The sequence below is a fragment of the Artemia franciscana genome, chromosome 6 (assembly GCF_032884065.1).
Source record: "Artemia franciscana chromosome 6, ASM3288406v1, whole genome shotgun sequence".
Taxonomy (NCBI): Eukaryota; Metazoa; Arthropoda; class Branchiopoda; order Anostraca; family Artemiidae; genus Artemia; species Artemia franciscana.
The window spans coordinates 19,473,436-19,490,218 of NC_088868.1; the positions used below are offsets into that span (position 1 = coordinate 19,473,436).

General features: G+C 34.4%; 1 protein-coding gene across 8 annotated transcripts in view; it reads right to left on the reverse strand.

Annotated features, from left to right (window-relative positions):
- Positions 1-16,783, reverse strand: part of LOC136028152 (uncharacterized) — a 202,470-nt gene that overhangs the window by 180,106 nt on the left and 5,581 nt on the right. For 4 of the 8 annotated variants that reach the window (XM_065705825.1, XM_065705818.1, XM_065705823.1 and 1 more), the window contains exons 1-2: positions 8,219-8,368; positions 14-82 (exon numbers count right to left, since the gene is read on the reverse strand). In XM_065705825.1, coding sequence (XP_065561897.1) covers positions 14-82; positions 8,219-8,236 — 87 coding nt within the window. In that variant the 5' untranslated portion in view covers positions 8,237-8,368. Of the gene's footprint in view, positions 1-13; positions 83-8,218; positions 8,380-16,783 lie in introns of those variants that run through there. The other 4 variants (XM_065705822.1, XM_065705821.1, XM_065705820.1 and 1 more) reach the window with 2 other exon arrangements.

Here is a 16,783-nt window from a genome sequence, read left to right on the forward strand (position 1 = left end):
AAATACCACTCACCTTGTTGCTTGAAGTTGATGATCCACTATAAAGACTAGGCTGTGGATAATTGCCCGACGATCTTGTCATCTGGAATAAAGAAAATAAATAATCACTGAAAAATTACAACGATGTAAAACAAATAAATCTGCCACTTGGAAAGTATAGAAAAAATGACTTGATTGTAAAAGCACTTGACATATTTGTGGATTCAATACCGTAAGAATATAATTCAGATAAGAGTCTTGCTGATTCTAATGCGCAAAATAATACTTCCGGAGCTCTGAATGCTTGTAAATAAGATAATCAAATGCTTGAGATATATTGACAGTGTAAATTACAGAACCAGTTACGAACTCAAATATCACATATTCCGCGTTTTTCTCACAGTTACTTCGTTATGCAAGGATTTGTAGTAATTATATTGATTTTAAAAATAGATGTAAAATCTTAAGCCAAAAATTGATATCAAGAGGTTTTTCTGCAAATAAATTATCTTGGCAATTTAAAAAATTTAGTTTTCATTATAACGAACTTTTAAATAAATATCAAAAGAATTATCTGGAAATACTTAAAGAAATTTTTAACTAATTTCGGAGGTTCGACAAATGATGATGCAGAGCCATTTATTTTGAATTGTGTTTCTAATAGAGCGGATTTTTTTTTTTAAATAACCACATGGTAAAGATGAATTCTATAATTGTTTAGTTCATTAATTTTTTTTTGCAATGTGTTAATATTTGTGATTTGGTAAATTTTATCATATTTAGTTTACCTATTGTTGCTACAGAGAGGGATATATTAACAGGAAAATCTTGTTTTGGTGTTACTTGATTGTTTTACATTTGCTGTTTTTTTTTTCATAGGCATGTATTTTGGGGGTGATACCTGACACGGGGATGCCATGGATATTCTGTGGTAGCCACAACACTTGGCTGGGTAGAGAATTTAAAGTGGCGAAACCCTATAGGCCAGTATATTCTCCTGATGAGTTGTTGCCTCTGAATTATTTGTCTTTATTATTTTTTCTATTGTTTGGTAAATGACGACTTATACTTATTGACGACATGACTGCCTGTCCATGGATTATTCTTTATGGTTGATTGTGAGTGGCTATGCTGTTTGACCTATGTGATTGTATGGATGAGTAGGGTTAAGGCCTCATTCAAGTGCTGGTCTATATTAATCACTAATTTAGGAAAACAGTCTTCCTTTTCTCCTTCTGTCTCTTTTTTTTGCGAATTTGTGCTGTTGCATTGATGATTTCTCTTTTCATGATATATATATATATATATATATATATATATATAAATATATATATATATATATATATATATATATATATATATATATATATATATATATATATATATATATATATATATATATAAGCTGAAAGTGTCTATGATATAATTTTATGCACTATTAGTAAACTAGCCAGTTTCACCGTTTTTTTTTGTCGTCTCTCTGAGCTCTCGACAGTTGGACGCCTCGGTATTCGGTCGACGAATACTAGCTTACATGTCACGTTTCCTTCGCTCGGGCAATACTCGAGCCATCCCCCCCCCCCCCGTATATGTATATCATCGAAAAGTCAAGTATTTTTTTTCTTAAAGATATACTTTTCTCCCCATTTTTATAGCTGATATTAAATTATCATGGTTTCAAAGTCATTTAACGTTAAGTATTGTTTCTAGCTTTATTAAGCTGATCGATCGAGATCCGATTAGCCTGATTTAGGAAACTAATGACTAAGGAGTTATGTCTTTACTTGATAAAAAATCACTGTATAATCTTTCCTGTGAACGTTTGACTCTTTCTCAGCTTCAGGGTGACCTTCCCAAGCCCCTAAGGGTCCCGCCGTCTTTTATATTCGATCGAAATAATTATCATCTTCACAATACAAAAAATCACGTACAAATTCCATTCAATCCTTGTTAGGGTCAGATTTCAATCCTTTAGTTCCGAGTCATATTGTTTGACCAAGTTGCCTGAATCAGCTAGAAAATATCAATCTACTTTGCTACCACAGAGTGAACTAAGGCTGTAACTGGAATTACCCTGGTTCTTGGCAACATCTGGATTTCTGCTTATATTCCTAAGCACACAGGAATCAAGTCGAGTGTGCCATCAGCTTGGCTATGGTGACTCATCAAAAAATGCGTAATAGCCACAAAGATCGGGGGAGGGAGATCAGAACCAGATTGTAGATGATAGCGAATTAAATTAGAATTAGTGCCTTTGTTAAATTGCAATTTTTGTTTTTGGACTATTAACATTTGCTTTGGCTTATCTTTGTCATTATGAAAAACATGATGCCGAACATTTGTTTTTTTTAAAAGAGACTGATTAATAAAGGCATGGTGAGCATTGACGACCTTTTCCATGGCAAAGTTCCACAGCCAATTATGGGGGTTAGGGAGGATTAGGGGGTATTACCTGACACTCCATGTGTTCCTGTGGCGCGCAGCGCCTCAGCAACCCGTGGCATTATTTATATAATCATTTATATTTATTCCTTTAGTATTTATATACTGCTTTTAAACGCAACCAGTTATATAATATCAGTAGGAAAGTCCAAAAAAACGAAAATTTGCAGTTATTACAAATGATTATCCTCTACTTTGACAAGGGAATACAACAATTAACAAAAGCTAAGAGCTCATATGGCACTTTTGACGAGGTCGAAAGAGCCAAGAGCCAAAAGCTCATATGGTATGAGCTCTAGCAAAGCTCTAAGAATCAACAGATTGGGAAATCAGAGGCATAGTACCGGTCGGGATTTAAAATAAGAGCTCTGAGTCACGAAGTCCTTCTAAATATCAAAATTCATTAAGATCCGATCACCCAATTGTAAGTTAAAAACACCTCATTTTTTCTAATTTTTCCTCTACCTTCAGCCCCCCCCCAGATGGTCGAATCGGTGAAAACGACTTTACCAAGTCAATTTGTGCAGCTCCCTGACACGCCTACCAATTTTCATCGTCCTAGCACGTCCGGAAGCACCAAACTGGCCAAAGAACTGAACCCCACCACTTAAGTCCACCAAAGAGAGCGGATCCAGTCCGGTTACATCTATCACGTATCTACGACATTTATAAGCGTTTTCCAAGATTTCCGATTTTCCCCTCCAACTCCCCCCAATGTCAAAAGATCTAGTCGGGATTTGAAAAAAGAGCTCTGAGACACGAGTTCCTTCTAAATATCAAATTTCATTATGATCCGGCCACCTGTTCTTAAGTTAAAAATACCTCAATTTTTCTGATTTTTCCAAATTAACAACCTCAAATTAACCTCCCTCAAAGAGAACGGGTCCGTGCCAATTATGTTAATCTCGTATCTATAACTTGTGCTTATTCTTCCCATCAAGTGTCATAACATTTTCTCCACTCTGAGGGTTTTCCCAAGATTTCTGTTTTCCCCCTCCATCCCTCCATGTCCTCGTATCCGATTCGAATTGAAAATGGAGCATCTGAGACAGAAGATTCTTCTATATATCAAGTTTCATTAAGATCTGATCAACCATTCGTAAGATACCTTGATTTTCACGTTTTCCAAGAATTTCGGTTCCCTCCTCCAACCCTCTTCAATGTCACCGGATCTGGTCGAGATTTAATATGAGAGTTTTAAAGCACAAGATCCTTCTAGATATTAAATTTCATTAAGATCTGATCACCCGTTCGTAAGTTATAAATACCTCATTTTTCCTAATTTTTCCCAATTAATCCCCCCCCCAACTCCACCAAAGAGGGTGAATCCGGTCCGGTTATTTCAGTCACCTATCTTGGACTTGTGCTTTTCTTTCCACCAAGTTTCATACTTATCTCTCTACTTTAAGCGTTTTCCAAGATTTCCCCCCCCCCTAATGACACTGGATCCAATCAGGATTTAAAATAAGAGATCTGAGTTTCAAGGTCCTTCTAAATATGAACTTTCATTAAGATACGATCACTCTTTACTAAGTCAAAAATACCTCATTTTTTCTCATTTTTTAGAATTAACCATCCCCCCCAACTCCCCCAAAGAGAGCAGATCCGTTCCGGTTATGTCAATCCCGTATCTAGGACTTGTGCTTATTTTTCCAACCAAGTTTCATCCCGATCCCTCCATTCTAAGCGTTTTCCAAGATTTTAGGTCCCCCCCCACAAACCTTCTCTTCACCGGATCCGGTCGGGATTTGAAATATGAGCTCTGTAAGATCCGATCACTCCTTCGTAAGTCAAAAATACCTTGTTTTTTTTCATTTTTCAGAATTAACCATCCTCCCCCAACTCCCTCAAAGAGAGCGTATCCGTTCCGGTGATTTCAATCACGTATCTAGGACTTATGATTATTTTCACCACCAATGTCACCGAGTCCGGTCGGGATTCAAAAGAAGAGCTCTGAGACACGATATCCTTCCAAAAATCAAATTTCATTAAGATCCGATCACTCCTTCGTAAGCTAAAAATACATCATTTTTCTACTTTTTCAGAAATAACCCCCCCCCCTAACTCCTTCAAAGAGAGCGGATCCGCTCCGGTTATGTAAATCACGTATCTAGGACTTGTGCTTATTTTTCCCACCAACTTTCATCCCGATCACTCTACTCTAAGCGTTTTCCGAGATTTTAGGTTCCCCCCTCCATTCCCCCTAATGTCACCGGATCTAGTCAGGAGTTAAAAATAAGAGTTCTGAGACACGATATTCTTCCAAACTTCAAATTTCATTAAGATCCAATCACTCCTTCGTAAGTTAAAAATACCTCATTTTTTCTAATTTTCAAAATCAAACCCGCCCCCATCTCCCCCAAACAGAGCAGATCCGATCCGGTTATGTCAAATAGACGTATTAAACACAACAATAGGGTTATTGGGGTTTCACAGTGTACAGAATTAAACATGCCGAAAAAGTTCATTTCTTTGCCTTATGTACCTACTTTGGGGGAGATGCTTAAACGAATTTTAGTCAAACATAACATTGATACTTGTTTCCAATCAGTGAGACCATTAGGTAGTTTTCTTAATTCTGGGAAGGATTTAACCCGGGGAGATTTAGTTAGTGGGGTGTATAAAATTTTTTGCTCTTGTGAAAAGTTTTATATTGGTAGAACTCACCAACAATTTACTGAAAGATTTATTGAGCATCGCAACTCAATAGAAAAAACCCTACAATTAAGAAAGCCTCCTGAAACTTTTGTTTCGGCTCTGGCTGAACATACATTCTTTCATCCAGAATATTTTATACAATTTGATGAGCCTACAGCTATTTCTAATGATAGAGGTTTTTCTCAGTGGGCGAGGGAGGCTATAGAAATTAAAAAAATATATATTTGCTAATCTTTCAATAAATAGAGACACGGGGAATTTAAATATTGACCCAATTTATGATTGTCTTTTGAAAAATGAACCAATAGTCAATAAGGGAATTAAAATTTTACACAGTGACCATGGGACAAGATTACCTACTAGACCAAAAAGAGTTGCTTCAATATTAGCTTACAAGAGGACTATTTCGCGACAGAATAGTTAATTAAGTTTCAATTTTCATGATTTTTCATCAGTTGCTTTGATGTTCTCATTGAAGTAACTCTAATAGCTTCTTTTCCCTAAGTGGATCAGTAGCGACAATTGTATTTATTATTATTGGTGGTGGTGGTTTTATTCGTTTTTAGTTTAGTGGGTTTTTTTTCTTTTTATCTTGTGCTGAGGACGCATAGTTTGGATACAGGCGAAATATCCGCATTATTTTAGTCATTCCTCTCCACTGGCCGCAGACTCATTTGAGGTTTTTTTTTTTTGTGGAGTTCTATCTCTCTTTGTTGTTTATTGTGATTAGAAGATAAGCGCCAGCAAAAATTGATAGCGACAGAGAGAACCAGAACATGTCAAAAATGAAAGTGAAGAACAAAGAATTGTGCAACAAGAAGACAAGCAAAAGCGAGAATCAGAACGAGTCGAAAATAAAAGTGAAGAAAGAAGAAATATTACGTTAGAATAACAACAGCATTGCAATCTTTGACGTCAACAAACTGTGGCGCAAAACCCAGTACGACCCTGTAAAGATGCAGTAAACTACGCAAATGTTAATTACAAGTAATAGAGACCCTTAAACTTTGTATGTATACACTGTGGAGTCCTCCATTTTCCCGAGGAAAGAGTAGCCAACAAAGGTGATTCATTTGGAAGTTGCTGCTTGCTTGGTCAAATTACAGTGCCATCTCCATAATTTCCGAAACCAAATGTGGTAACAATTAAAACTTCAAGATGAGTACTGAAATCTATCTCGTAAAAGACGAGCAACGTCCAGAAGGTGGCAAAATACAAATATAAATATTAAAAAAAAATTGATTATATGGTATATATGATTGATTGATATGGTATATATATATATACATATATATATATATATATATATATATATATATCTATCTATATATATATATAAAAATAAGTTGTCTGTCTGTGGATGTGTGGATGGATGTGTGGATGGATGTGTCAGGTGACGTCACCTGAAAAAACTGGATTAGGTGACGTCAAAACTGAAAAAACTAAAAAAAGGCAAAAACTACAAAAAAAACTAAAAACTAATAAAAAAAATAAAAAAGCTAAAAAACTAAAAAAACTATAAAGGTAAAAACCAATAAAAAACTAAAAAAAAAACTGAAAAAACTAAAAAAAGGCAAAAACTACAAAAAAAAACTAAAAACTAATAAAAAAAGTAAAAAAGCTAAAAAACTAAAAAAACTAAAAAAACTAAAAAAAGGTAAAAAACTAAAAAAAATAAAAAATAAAAAAAAACTAAAAAAAAGGAAAAAACTGAAAAATAAGCTAAAATAAAGGTAAAAACCAATAAAAAACTAAAAAAAAAAAGGAAAAAACTAATAAATGACGACACTCAAAGAGAAAGCGACCAGGACAAAAAACTAAAAAAAAAGGCAAAAACTACAAAAAAACTAAAAACTAATAAAAAAAATAAAAAAGCTAAAAAACTAAAAAAACTAAAAAAAGGTAAAAAACTAAAAAAACTAAAAACTAAAAAAAAACTAAAAAAGGTAAAAACTAAAAGAACTAAAAAAGAAAAAAATAAATGACGACACTCAAAGAGAAAGCGACCAGGACAAAAGGAATGTTCGATTAGCAATCAACAAAGCACCGGGACACAGGGAGTATAAATGACGACCAGGACACAAGTAAAAAAAAAAATTAACAAAACTAAAAAGAAGGTAAAAACTACAAAAAAACTAAAAAGAAAAAAAAACTAAAAACTAATAAAAAAACTAAAAAATCTAAAAATCTAAATAAACTAAAAAAGAAAAAAAAAGGAAAAAAATAAAGGAGAAAAACAAAACTAAAAAACGAATGTATATACAGACCGGTACACCGGGATACAAATGACGACCGGGACACAGGGAATATAAATAACGACCGGGACACAGGGACACAACTACAACGGGGACACCGGGGGAAACAGGGGGATATAAATGACGACCGGGACAAAAAAACTAAAAAGAAATAAAAACTAAAAACTAATAAAAAAAACTAAAAAATCTAAAAATCTAAATAAGCTAAAAAAGAAAAAAAAAGGAAAAAAATAAAGGAGAAAAACAAAACTAAAAAACGAATGTATATACAGACCGGGACACCGGGATACAAATGATGACCGGGACCCGGGACACAGGGAATATAAATGACGACCGGGACACAGGGACACAACTACAACGGGGACACCGGGGGAAACAGGGGGATAACCTGACAATCTATTTATATGCAAAGACAATGGGACAGCAAAGAATGTTGTATATTCGCAAGTTTTACGTAGTTAAAACCATATATATATATATATATATATATCTATATTCACAGGTGGGACATAGGGACACAACTACAATGGCGCGTAACTATTATGGCGCGTAACGACTTACGCGCGCGGGGGGGCTTGGGGGGGGGCGCGAAGCGCCCCCACCAACTAGGTGTTGGGGTGGCGCGAAGCGCCACCCCAACAGCTAGTATATATATATATATATATATATATATATATATATATATATATATATATATATATATATATATATATATATATGATTATATGGTATATATTATTTATTGATATATGATCAACCTTGAAAACAGCACCTTGCAACAAAATAGTATCTTATAAATAGATGTGGAACTACTGCAAAATTTCTGTACAAAGTTGGACTTCACAAAGACGATACAACAAACAAAATCGCAAAAATTAACTCACATATGATCTGTATGACATCTTCAATATTAATTCCTTTAATTTCCTATAAATAATGCAAAAATAAGCACCCAAACCTTATCTTTTTACATACGGCCGGAGAAAACATGTGTGTATACACAACCAAGGGAAAACTGACTGGGAAATGTTTAGAAACCGGAGATGATGGTTTCTGGCACGCGACAAAATCCTAGTAAAAATAGTCCCAGAAAAATACTGACATCCACAAGGATAAATTGAACTTCAGAGACACTAACACAATGCAACAGGTAGAATGAGGCTGATTTATGGTGACGTCACGGCTACTGTACATAAAAATGATTTGTTTGTTGAAATGTTATCTTTTTATTGACAATCACTGCAATTACTTCGAGCAAAATCTAGCTTACTTCAAAATTGCGGCATATTTGTCTAATTTGTTTCGATGGTTTCCACGCGAAAAAAAGGGGCACTGAAAACGAAAACAGCGGGTGTGCTTGCAAGCAGTTAAACGTATTGAGAAATAATGTCATCGAAATGGTATTAACCTGCTATAAACAAATTTTTCCAACTAGGATCCCTTCCTATTAGTTCAAAATATATATCTGCCACGTAGAGAAATATATTATATATCGGTCCTATAAGTAATATATGTTTTCTTAAATTTGTGAATTTTAGCACGAGTAAATGATAAAATGAATGCTCAAGTCAAACTTAAATAAATAAGAATTAGTACAAAGAGGATTTGTACAAAGTCTCTTAGCTCAAAATATATATTTGTCAAGTAGATAAAGACATTATTTATCGGTGTTACAAGTAATATATGCTTTCCTAAATTTGTGAATTTTAACACGAGTAAATCATAAATGAATACTCAAGTCAAACTTAAATAAATAAGAACTAGTACAAAAAGGATTTTGGCTACTACGCCCTCCCTTAACCACAAACCTTAAAAAAACTATTGTTTCACTTGAAGTTTTTGAAAACTATGTGTCTTTTTAACTAGTACACTTTAATTTTTCAAAACATGATTGGCAGAAAAAAGAAGGGGAAAAAACGGAACATTCAGTATATAATGATATTATTTCCTAGACATCACACAAATTTGGGACTGGAAATTTTAATCAAGGGCGTTTTTTGATGGAATCATAAAAAAAAATGCTTGGTATATATTTTGTTTTCAGCCAAGTGCAAATTACGACAAGGCTTCAGAAGGTTTATGATTAGGGAGGGTACAGTAATAAAAACCACCCTTCGTAGTTATTTCTATTTTAAATTTGTTATTTTAGTATTCATTTATTAATCTATGTCTGTATCTGTTATTTCTATCACTGATTATTTTAATTTTTGGTCATTTCGGGTTTCATTTTCTTCTTTGATAAGAATTTCTGGTTGTTTAAATGTAAAATATTACAGAAATTTATTTTGTTTTTATTTTACATTTTAATATCGCTTTAAATTTTTCTTGGAAAACCTCCTTCGTCAGAATTTTTTTATTTAAGTTATAATTTGATGGTTTTAATTATGTATCTCTAATTTTCATCATCAATATCTCAATGAATATTTCATCACTTTTTCAGCTTTTTGAATAAAGAAAGTTTTGTAAGGGTAATATGAGTGCTGGCTTTAATTGTATTCAATATAATTGTCCTATTCAACTTTTTTTTATTAAAGGTTTGGACCGGTTCTTGAATTAATAACATTGTTAAACACAAATTTATTGTTATCGAAAGAATTCACTTGAGAAAGCCGCCAAAGAATATGTAAAAATGAAAATGAAAAAGGAGAATAAATATATATCAGAGGCAGGGCCATATCCAGGATTTTGTTTGAAGGGGGGGGGGGTACAATCTTCTTTACTAAAAAAAACGAGTTGAAATATGTTTATATGTCCTTTATGTTTTTACAAGTTGGACAAACATTTCGGGGGTGGGTGGGTTCAAATCCCCCAAACCTTCCTTCGATATTAGTTTGATCAAAGGTACCAATCAGCTCGGTTTGTTTCAGACTTTTTATGATCTTTTATTTGCGCTTTTAACGTGAGCCTTTGCTACGTCTAGTATGGAAAAGATGGCATTGAAAAATGGAAAAGACAGACTGGATACAAGCAGTGTCAATTCATCTATTTTTATCATCCCCCTTTGTTAGATATTGTCCATACTGTTCTTGAAATATTACACATAGCAATTAGAAAATCTGGATGTACACCTACATAGTGTTTTATATGCTTTTTTCAACTTCCTTAGAATGTTCCCTGAAAGTATTTTGCAGCTATGCCTAACTTACAACCGGGATGCACAATATGTCTTTTGATTAACTTCAACATCTCCCTCAGAAGAAAATATGCACTATACTGAAAACAATCCTTATTTCGAGCTGAATGTTTCAATTTCTCATAATAGTAAAAAAAAAAAAAAAAAAAAAAAAAAAAAAAAACACTGAAGAACTGAAAATGTACTGAAAAATACAGCAACAAATGAATGTGGATTTACAGTTTAGTATACATATACTGATATTTATTGCTTAAAGTCTTAATAATTTTGGATTTATTAAAGTTAAAAAATGAAAACATTAAACAATTTTTAAAGTAAAGTGCAAATTATGTTCTGGTCTTCAGAAGGCATGGTGGGTCTCAGTCCTACTTTTCTTAGTTTCTGCTCGTTTTGAGCAGAAACTATTGGAAAATTATTTTATTTTATTTCTGTCGCTCTGTCTGTCCAGCTTTTGTCTAGTTTAGGCACTTCCAGATAAGCTAGGACAATGAAATTTGGCAGGCGTATCAGGGACCAAACGAGATTAAATTAGAAATAGTCGTTTCCCCGATTCGACCATTTGGGGGGGGGGAGTGGGGGATGATTAATTTGGGAAAAGTAGAAAAAATGAGGTATTTTTAAGTTACGAACGGGTGATGGGATCTAAATGAAATTTGATGTTTGGAATGATATCGTGTCTCAGAGGAACTATTTTAGATTTATTCTATTTTAGGGTAATTCGGAAGAATTAGAAAAAAAACGAGGTATTTGCAGCTTACGAACGGGTGATCAGATCTTAATAAAATTTGATATTTAGAAAGATCTTGTGCTTCAGAGCTCTAATTCTAAATTCCGACCAGATCTGGTGATATTGCGGGGAGTTGGAGAGGGAAACTGGAAGTCTTGGAAAACGTGAAAATTGAGGTATCTTTATCCTACGAATAAGTGATCGGATCTTAATCAAACTTGATATATAGAAATATTTTATGTCTCAGATACTCCATTTTCGATTCAAATCGGATCCGGGGACATACGGGGTTGCAGCTGGGAAACAGAAATCTTGGAAACCGGAAATCTTGACAAACACTCAGAGTGGAGAGGTTAGGATGAAACTTGATGAAAAGAATAAGTACAAGTTCTAGATACGGGATTAACATAATTGGAACGGATCCGCTCTCTTTGGAAGAGTTGGGGGGCGTTAATTCAGAAAATTAGAAAGATTGAGGTATTTTTAACTTAAGAACGGGTGACCGGATCTTAATGAAATTTGATATTTAGATGGAAATCATGTCTCAGAGCTCTTGTTTTAAATTCCGACCAGATATGGTGACATTAGGGGGAGTTGGAGGGGGAAACCGGAAATCTTGGAAAACGCTTAGAGTGGAGAGATCAGACTAAAACTTGGTGGGTAGAATACGCAAATGTCGAAGATACGTGACTAACGTAATCGGACTGGATCCGCTCTTTTTAAAGGAGTTAGGGGGGTCCAGTGCTTTGGCAAGTTTGGTGCTTCTGGACGTGCTAGGACGATGAAAATTGGTAGGTGTGTCAGGGACCTGCAAAAATTCAATTGATAAAGTCGTTCTCCCCGATTCGACCATCTGTGGGGCTGATGGGAGAGGAAAAATTAGAAAAAATTAGGTATTTTCAACTTACGAGTGGGTGATCGTATTTTAATGAATTTTGATATTTAGAAGGACCTCGTGTCTCAGAGTTCTTATTTTAAATCCCGACCAGCATTAAGCCTCCGATTTTTTTTCAGATCAATTCATTTATTCTTAGAATTTTGCCAGAGCTCATCCCATACGAACTCATGGCTCTTGGCTCTTCCGGCCTCGTCACAAGTGCCATATGAGCTCTTAGCTCTTGTTGGTTTTAACTTTCAAATCTTAACTTTGCTTTGTAAAGCTTATTTTGTGGAAAAAGTGTTTTAAAATAATTTCTCTTCGTTTTTTATCAAAATTACATAAAAAAACTAGTTTTTTTTTAACTGAAAGTAAGGAGTGACATTAAAACTTAAAACGAACAGAAATTACTCCGTATATGAAATGTGTTGTCCCCTCCGCAATCCCTTGCTCTTTAAGCTAAAGCTTTTAATTGTTTTAAAAAGCAGAATTGTGGCAAAGAGTCAAACTCTTTGCAAAAGAGACAAACTAAGTAACTATGGTAGGTGCAGGTGTCTGAAAAAGTTTCACTTTTCTAGCGTGTTCATCCATCACTTGTTTTTTTTTTTTTTTTAAGTATAAGCGTGTTATCACAGACACCCTTGATGGTAATAATTCAGAAACGTCGGAGTCAGGAGAGGGTGTCAAACCTCCGAATCAACTTGAAGATTGCAGCAGTTGGACTTCTGAAGACCATGACAGAACAGCCTCCTAGAAAAAGGACTTCGAGCAGAGACTTCTTTGAGAAAATGCCAAGTAAACTTTATCAGAGTCAAATTGATGATCTCACAGTGGACTGTACAATTGAAGAAAATGGCCTCTTGTGACTGCGGAGAGAAAACTTTTGAAGAACTTTGTGCAAGACTTGACTCATTATGCAAGAATTATGCGCTGGAACACCTTGTCTAATTGTATAGATCAGCAGTTCCTAGAGGTGATGACTAATCTGAAGAAGAAATTTGCTGACTTGGATTATGTTTGCACTATAGCAGATAAATGAATATATCTGCCAAGCTTTTAAGCCAAGTGTTGTAAATGCTGTGGAATGCAACAAGTGATAGCAAATTCATCAAATTTAAATTTCTGAAATACTTTCTGGATTAAAAGGTCTTTCCTTATTATTTCAAGTCATGGAAGACCGAAAATGGCATCAGAATCGAAAAAGATCCATCACTTAATACTCCATTTCTACCATAAGCAAGGTCAGAGGGGGATAGAAAATCAGAAGCCTAACTTATGCAGTATTTGGTGATTTGAAAAGTTGTTGCCTTTTAATTCAAGTATGGGGAGAGTAATTCAAGTCTTCAAGGGCTTGACTTGCAGACAGAAAAGTCAGACGAAACAGAAGAGTCTGGAAGTAAATACCCCCACTTGCGTTATGCGAGTCACGCCCTTGGATCTTGTTGCTAGTAAAGATAATGAAACAGCCATGTCAAATGTGCTGTATAAAAAACTCTACCACGCTTCAATGGGGAAGTGTCAAGCACTGTGGAATGCGACGAGGCCGAGTTCGAAAGCCGCTGATAAAATCCAAGATTTACTTATCAAAGTAGCTGATTGTTTCCAATGCAACTCGCTTGAGTTCTCGATATGAGAATATGAAAAGTATTATCGAAGTATGCGACAATATATGGCAGGTTTGCACCGAACTAAACCAACCAAAGTTGAAAGCGATTGAGTTTGAGGAGTATGCCAAGGTAACTGAGCCTGCCACCAGGGCACTTGACATATTACAGGGGGACAATAAATGTTTTATGGGAACGTTGTTGCCCACGCTGATTGCACTAAGAAATAAAATTATTGACATGAAACAAAACAGCTCTATCAAGTATGCACAAGCTCTTCTGGAAGTGATTTTGGATGGTTCAGAGAACCTGTTTGAACATTTTTTTACAATGTAGCTAAGCAAGCCTGTTTTTAAAGACCTAGAAATAGCAAGTGGAAGCCACCCTGGTTTCAAACGAGTGTGGATACAACAGACAAGGAACAACCAGGCAGGTTTTCACCCTAGAAGAGTATGTAGATCATATCTTTACCCTGTCACTTCTTCTTCACCAGCACTTCATTCATGGATTGGATACCTTCGCAGTCTTTCGTGACTTCATTCCTACATTTGACTCGATATTACGACCCTTGTTATGGCAAATAATGCTCAAAGACGGTGTTCAACGAAAATAGTCAACCTGCTAAGAGCTTACTATGAGAATGCCTTGAGTAACGCAAGAATATATACTGAGCTAAGGCTGAAGCTAAGACTGAGCTAAGACTTAAACGGGTTCCTAGAACTTTAATTTGAATAGAAGATTTATTAAATGTGAATATTCTAAAATACAGAGGGGGGGCAACCCCCGCCCCCCATTACTCTCTTAAAGAAAAATACAAAAAACAGCGCTTTTCAGAGCCTAAAGGGAGTAAGCAGAAAACAGGATAAACTTCTGCCCCTGCTGTCCTCATATTAACCCCTTATCCTAAGTAAGTAAATTTGCAGCACTTGTCAATGCTCTGCCATTCACGAGGGTCAGCCTCTTGAACAAGTAATGTCAGGTCCATTACCACCAACATATCATACATTCGTGCCTACAAATAGTATACTACCACCTTAATGGAAAGGCCACCATTATAAATTATATAGCCAGGAAGAGGTTAAATCTTCCCCTCAAAACCACCAAAATAATTAAAACTCATTGCAAAGCTGCACCATTTACAAAGCCAGAATTTCCTCAGTGGGTGTCACTCTAAAATATTGCTTGCACTGAAAGTTCTGGTCAGAAGAACTGACAGAGCATCCACATCCACTCTTACCTCATTATGAGTCCCCAATGGCAGGGTTTCCCCTCCTAGAACAGGAACGAATTCATAATGAAGTGGAGACCTGCAGGCATCTTACAACACCAGAACAGCTTCATATATTACAAACAGTCCTTAAATAACAGTGCTAGCAAATAAATGGCTGTGCTGTCAGCACAAATCCTCCAAACTGATTGCAATAATCAAAGTCCCCCATAAGCACAAACAAGCCAAACATAAGACTGTTGCTACCACTAAATTTAAGTAGTAACAAAATATGTAAATAAAATTCCAATTGACACATCCAAAGATCAATTCAAATGCATTTGCGAAGTCACCATAATGGTCAAATCGGCTGTGAAATCACCATAAATTGAAATCTTTGAAATTATAGTCAAAACTAGATTTCTCATTTTAGTGATTTCGCCTTGACAAAATTGACATACGAAACTGATATACATAAGATAGTAATATAGAAAATGGGGTTTCTGCCTCAGCTAACTCATCCATTCAATTAACATCACTTTTTAGTCCATTTTACCTCATTCTAACATCAAATTTTGCACATTTTGAACATTTTCAACCCTACATTCAAAATGAAAACAGGTCCTTGGAAATCGAATTTGGTCTTATTTTTATACTTTCTGACAATTTAAAGACAGGTTCTAGACCCCACCTAGATCACCCCATCAAATTACCCCTTTTTAAATTGAATTCAAACCATTTTAAATTAAAATCTCCGACATTTTTACAATTTCGCATACTGAGCTTTAAGATCAAAACAGATTTTGTGACATAAGAATTTTAGATGTAATTGAAAGTTTTTTTTAATTATACTCCATTCTTGCTATACTACTGACAAAGTGTAATAATTTAATATGGTTTAATATTTAGTGGATAGTTTGATATCAATAGCTAAATAATTTATATTTTATTTGTTTTTTCTTTCAATAACCTTTAAAATCATACCTTTATCTAATTTTTTTAATTTCTTTTTATGATCAGCTGCTTTAGAATCAAAACGCTTTGGTGAAAATAGATCAACCATTTCACCATTAAAATTAATAATGATAACACTTTTCTTTCCATATTTAGTTGAAAAGCATTTCATTCCTGTAATATTGTATTCCATTCCAATGTCTAAATCTTCTTTCCTAATAGTTCAATTATATTTATTTTCCATTTTCATTTTGCTTAAAAGTTTCTCCATTTATTAGTTGCTAATTTCATTAAACAAATTTTCTGAATCAGAAATAGTTTTTCTTTTAATTACCTCTGGCTTTCTTCCCAAGAATCCTTCATTTGATGAAAGAATTCTGGGAAGAAAACCAAACACGCATCAGAAGCCAGTCAAATGAAACACATAAAGATTATATAAGACCTCCTTGCAGGCTAGCATGGCCGAGTTGGTAAAGTAATTGAGTGATCATTCATTACAATCCAACAGTTCAACTCTCACTGTTACCTTGTGTAGCAATGTCAATACAACCAGACCACTGGCCCAGATCAAGGAGTAAAAAGCAGACAAGCTTCCCTCTAAAAAAAAAGCCTGGGGAGGGGTTTAAAAAAAATTATTTTATTTTGATTTAACTTATCTATTGGAAAACGAAAAGAATTTATTGAATCCCATGATTTTAAAACGTTATTTTAATATAATATTTTGTTTATGTATATTCTATTAATTTATCTATTGTAAAAGTAAAGAATATAATGAAATTAATCAAAATGGATAACAGACGGGGGGAGGGGTTTTGCAAAAAAAAATTAATCTTATTTCTATTAATTTATCTATTGAAAACGTAATGATTAATTGAATCCAATGATTTTGAAGTATTATTTTTAAAGTATTATTTGAATAAATATTAAGATCATTTAATAAAAGAAAT